General features: G+C 36.1%; 1 protein-coding gene across 2 annotated transcripts in view; it reads right to left on the reverse strand.

The window, feature by feature from the left end:
• Positions 1 to 2602: 2602 nt before the first annotated feature.
• LOC148013586 (serine/threonine-protein kinase PBL34-like) overlaps positions 2603 to 5870 on the reverse strand; it is a 3459-nt gene continuing 191 nt past the window's right edge. Inside the window, exons 1-7 of one of the 2 annotated variants that reach the window (XM_087668437.1) lie at positions 5805 to 5870; positions 5316 to 5423; positions 4503 to 4804; positions 4290 to 4425; positions 4012 to 4148; positions 3799 to 3922; positions 2603 to 3693 (exon numbers count right to left, since the gene is read on the reverse strand). The exon at positions 5805 to 5870 is cut by the window's right edge and continues 188 nt beyond it. In XM_087668437.1, the coding sequence (XP_087524563.1) occupies positions 3323 to 3693; positions 3799 to 3922; positions 4012 to 4148; positions 4290 to 4425; positions 4503 to 4804; positions 5316 to 5423; positions 5805 to 5835 (1209 nt within the window). In that variant the 5' untranslated portion in view covers positions 5836 to 5870 and the 3' untranslated portion in view covers positions 2603 to 3322. The remainder of the gene's footprint in view (positions 3694 to 3798; positions 3923 to 4011; positions 4149 to 4289; positions 4426 to 4502; positions 4805 to 5315; positions 5424 to 5804) is intronic. The other variant, XM_087668438.1, reaches the window with a different exon arrangement.

Here is a 5870-nt window from a genome sequence, read left to right on the forward strand (position 1 = left end):
GGAAAAATGTGGCTGTGTTAGAGACTCCTTTGTATGAGCAAATCTTTCGATCTCCCAAGTTGAAGGATTGTGACAAGAGCAAAAAATATAAAAATTCATTTTTGTTGGAGTTTTGTAAACACATTGACCAAAATGTTGTTTATTGTGCAAACCATAGAATAGCTAAAAGTTGGCTAGATGGCCATAGTATACATCATGATTTGAGACACAATAAGGAAGAGAAACAAAAGCTCATGGATATAATTGATGCAAATCATCACACCATTTTACCTCTTGAGTTTCTCGGAGCTTCTTACATATGGAAGAGAGAAGATATATATGTTTATCTTCGCAATACTTTGGCCGCATGTCGAAAGAATCAAAAGGTAAAAGCAAAAGCAATGTGTTTATTTCCTGTAAGTCATTTATCTTACTTCTATATTATGGTTTCATAAATGTCGAATTTCATATTTAATACGCATTTTCCTTATACATGTAGGAAAAGTCTATCACAACACCCGAGATTCCTATCCAAGAGGAAAGCTTACTAGAGCAAGTAGAGACCAATATTCACTAAAAATATATATTGGATGATGAACTTATTCAAGAAAGTGCGAGTTACGTTTTTTAATAAGTATTTTAATTTTTTATTTCCATATTTAAATATATTAAATTTATTCATTCTGTAAAAAAATTATACAAAGCAAATAATTCTTATGATGAAGTGGTTACATCCCATGAGACAATGGATGAAAATAATATGACTATAATGGTATGCACTTCTTTTCATATCTTTGAATATTGAGCTTGTAAAATATGAACATGTCATACAATGACTTATATGAAATGATGAAAACATATAAGATGCAAAAGAGGATGTGTATGGACTGTAATTTGAGGATCAAGTTGTTTATTATAATGAGGTATAGTCATTTTTAAAATGCATAATCTCTATATTTGATCTTTAAAAAAGTTGTATATGATATTGATAACTTTCTTATATATTATAAGATTCTTTATTATCATAAATAACATCATTTATGGAGCTATTAAATGACTCTACAAAGGTTTGATATCTTTATAATTTATAATGAGGATGATATTATTAAAGAGAATGTAGAGATTGTTATTGCAAGAAAAAGTAACCGTACACGCAAGGTAGTTTTTACATTTCTAAGTTAAATATTGACTTTTATCTTTGTAAGACTTTTATATGAAGTGTATTTATCTAAAACATTGATGGTATTTTGAAGGTGACTAAGAAAATGCAATCCAACATTGAAAGTAAAAAGATAAGTTATGAGAACAAAAAGTAAAAAAAAAGGTACGTGCTCTTATGAAAAGTTTGTGTTCTTTTGATTGAGATTACATTTTATATTGATATATGTTTATTATAATATATGATTTTAGTTCTACCCAATATTTTTAAATATATATTATTCTTTTGTCACAACACGAAAGAGCTCAATCATCTCATCTTATGACTACTTCAATATGTTATAAATGTTTACTATTATATTTACTTTATAAGTAAAAATTATAACTACTAATTACATGAATAGTGTTTTTAAATTAATTTTTATTTATACATAGTTATTATATAATATATGTTTATACTTATATAAAATATTTATCACTTATAAATTACAAGTGATAATATTGGATTATATTTTTTATCTTTAATATTTTTTCAACTTATGTAGATGAAAACATATGATGATGAAAATCAAGAAACCATACTTATGAAGTTTTTTTACATTCAAAATATTGATAAGTTATATTTATCATTGAATTCATTTTTCAACATCATAAAGAGAGATGCCATCTTTGAAAGAAATTATAGAGTAAAATTCTTATATAATTAAAAAGTTTATTGTAGACTCGCTTCTTTATATCAAAAAAATTATTGTTACAAAAAAAGCGAACAATGATTAAGTCTTAATAATGTATTCCTATTGAAGTGAAACATTTATATTAAAACCTTTTATAAAAACTTCAATTTGTGATATGTAAACTTGTTTGCATCATTCCTCTTCATTGATTTTTTAATATTCATGCCTTAGACAATTGATTGTATTGTTACATTTGAACTACGATAATTTATATGGTGATTAATCATTTCCATACCCTTGAGCAAAGAAGTTTACTAGATAGATAAGAGTTATATCTAGTTAAAATCAATGAAAAAATGATTATTTTGTGAGTTTATGTATCTAGTAAAATTTATTTAATTTTTCTATTAAATAGTAAAATTATTATATAGTTATTTGAAAAAGTGATAAATTGTAAAAAAATGCTAACTAGTAATCTTTACAATTTTGCTACTCAATCAAATAGCTATATGGTAAATTTTCTAAATTGATTTTGCTATCTAATAAAGATTTTACTATATATATATCTAGCAAAACATGCACTTTTTACTAGTTAGGACTTTTCCTAGATATGCTCTAATTTATCTAATAAACTTCTCTTTTTTTGCTATATAGTAGATGGTTTAAAGTTCCTTGTGCATGTAAGTCCATGTACGTCAGCAATATGAGGTGTTTGTGGGCAGCATCTATGACATGAAAATGCACTTCCAACATAAACATAGAGGAGACCACAACTCAATGGACTCGACAAAGAATAAGGTACAAGCACAGCATTCTAATTAGTTATCGATCTTGAGTATGGGGCAAAGTAATTCAATGGTTGTCTCACGAGTTTCAAAGAATGGTCAGCTTTCCTGCTGCAGTGCTGCTACAAAATAATATTACATGCTGTATAGTAAAATAACTAAAAGTTGGCACTCCTGAATAACGCTTACAAGGTCCATGTTAAAAACATCTTGTCTGAATGATTCAGAACATATTCCTCACCAATTGCTGTGGGTTGTGTACTTTGTAGGCAGATCTGACAGAGCAAACAGGTAAGGTTCTGCTTCTTTCCAGCTCTAATGAAGACACCGAGAAGACAGATGGATCATGGCAGACACTTGCAGTTACCTGCTTAAGAAAGTGCTTCAGCATTCCACAGCCAAAGACATCCATTAAGCATTCCACAGCTAAAGACATCCATTAAGACAACTCCTGAGCTAAAGACATCCATTAAGACTAACTCCTGCCGTAATTGTTGCGTACAACAACTGCAATCTACCTACAAGACGTACAGCATGGTGTGCCATGTAGTATAAGTGAAAATCGAGCTGAAGGTGCCAAACAGAGAAATGTTCCATGCCGACTGGGTGCAACCCCTAAGAGACCTTTTGTTGGCAGCTCTGCTTCCATCAATGTGGTTGTTCCAGGCTGGTCAGGATATTACTTGAATCCTGCTGAGAATCGTCTTCATTTGTGCTTGGCTGCTGTTAACTCTTGCTCTCAACCACTCCAGATGATGCTACATACGTATACGATGCACTTGCCATATCTCTCATGTTCTGCAAAGGCTCCAACGTCTCAACAACATCACTCATCAATGGCCGGGATTTGGGATTTGGGTTCAAACAATGAAGTGCCAGACTAGCAGCTTTTTGTGTTCCTCTGACAGAATACATCCCATCTAACCTGGGATCCACAATTTTCAGCAGTTTCCGCTTGTCACAAAGATGAGGACGGGCCCACTCCACCAGATTGTGCTCTCCACTAGGCCTCGTTTTATCGATTGCACGTCGGCCTGTCAATAGCTCTAAAAGGACCACACCAAAGCTGTAAACGTCACTCTTTGATGTCAAGTGCCCTGTGCAGCATAAGACAGTGATACCGCTGCTTTGTTAGCTGCAAAGCAACCCTTACCTTGGAAATAGTACATGCTATGCTATACACACATTTGAAAGCAGCTCACCAGTCATGATATACTCAGGAGCAGCATACCCGTAAGTTCCCATGACACGTGTTGATACATGAGTCCGATCACCTTCTGGCCCATCCTTGGCTAGCCCAAAGTCTGAAAGCTTCGGTGAATACTCCTATATCGAAGTTTGAACAAACACTTAAACACAGACTCGAAGGTAGTTAGAAGAACAGGTGCAAGTTATGAAAGCTTCAGAAAACCAACCGAATCTAAAAGTATATTGGATGTTTTAAAGTCTCGATATATCACAGGTTTCTCTGCTTCATGAAGAAAGGCTAAGCCCCTGGCAGCACCAAGTGCGATCTTTATTCGTGTAGCCCAAGGCAGCGGCAACATTGCTTCTGTGCAGTCATTACATACCCATTTTCCATCGTCAATGGACTAAACTGTCATGGCATCAGACTTTAGCTCAAGAACCTCAAGGTAGGAACAAGAAGGAACCAAAATGGCATTCCCTAACACATTAAAGCTATTATACTTACTTCGAAATAGATGACTTTCTAGACTGCCACGAGGGAGGTACTCGTAAACCAAAAGCCGATGCTCATCTTCGCATGAGTAGCCTATCAATTTCACTAAATGGGGGTGACGCAATTGACCTAAGAAATTAACCTCGGTCTGCAGACAGGCCATGAAGTAACAGGTTAGGTTCCCGAACAGGCCGGCTGACAAGTGAAAGCATCACAGGAACGTACCAGCCACTCTTTGTGACCTTGCAAACCATCCGGACTTAGTACTTTCACAGCAACCGTACTGATGGATTTCGTTCCAGTTGCCAATGGGGTGATCTCTTCAATCCAGCCTTTGTACACCACACCAAAACCCCCTTCGCCCAAAGCACTATCAGGTCGGAAATTCCTTGTAGCAGACTTTAGTTCATTGTACGTGAAGACGCGTAAACTTGAGCTTCGGTGAATTTCATTTTTCATTTCAGAGGCACTCTTGTCAAAGGACATGCGCTGAACAGATGATCTCTTGATGGCAGGAGATGAAGGCCCTAACGTAAGAACATGCACAAATACAAAGTTTCATACAGGCATTCAAAATTTCATCACCAAAGTCGGGTGATGTTTTCTGCTGGGTGACATGATCAAGCAAGCACAAACTTCATGCAAAGGCATTGAAGATTTTCACGCCCAATTGAGTGATCCTTAGCTGCTGACATATATGCACAACATTCATAGACATGCATTATAGTAAATTGTGCCGTCGAATTCTGTGATCATTCCGAGTGATATTTTCTTTTGGCAGACGTCAACAAGCAACACAAAATTCATGCACAGGCATTGAACATTTTCACTTCAAATTGAGCGATCCTTTGCTGGTGGCACCCAAACACAAAGGTTGTACACACGCACTAAAATAATTGTCCAGTCAAATAGAGTGATCATTTTCTGATGGTTAAATGCTGCAAGATCATGCACAAAGACAGAAATTCGTATGATGCATGCAAAATTTGACGTTCAAATGGGGGGATGCTTGGGGCAATTACAGATAGAAATGCATGCCTGGCTTAGATCCTTTGCTAGCATCATCAACAACGGCATCATCTCTACACAAGCGGGGCCAAAAGCTCCCTTGCCAGCAAGAACAGGCTCTCTGGTCGGATATTCCCTCTGCTGGGGTCATCCTGGGAACGTGTGCGTAAGAGAACAGGATATGGCAGCTCCTCAAGAGCTGGTCTGCTTCAAACCATCAACTCTCTCTCTCTCTCTCTCTCTCTCTCTCTCTCTCTCTCTCTCTCTCAAAAATAACAAAATACGCTCTCTTACAAGGCTCTATCTCCCTCTCTTATTCATATGTCAGGTTCAAGCGCCGCCCCCCCCCCCCCCCCCCCCCCATATTACTTAACAGTCAAGGCACCAGTTAGTCCTCTCTCTCCCTCTCTCTCAAAACCAGAAAACACGCTCTTCTACGAGGTAATTCTTATTCAAATGCCAGTTCAAGCTCTCTCTCTCTCTCTCTCAGGGGGAGAGGTGAAAAACAACAGCGCTCGCCTGTCTGCAAGAAATTTGACCTCGTCCTCATGATCTTCTTCGTCAATCTTCCTCTTCTTCTTTTGA

Source organism: Lygodium microphyllum, chromosome 26 (genome assembly GCF_053477565.2).
Source record: "Lygodium microphyllum isolate KBCC chromosome 26, Lygodium_microphyllum_v1.1.10, whole genome shotgun sequence".
NCBI lineage: Eukaryota > Viridiplantae > Streptophyta > Polypodiopsida > Schizaeales > Lygodiaceae > Lygodium > Lygodium microphyllum.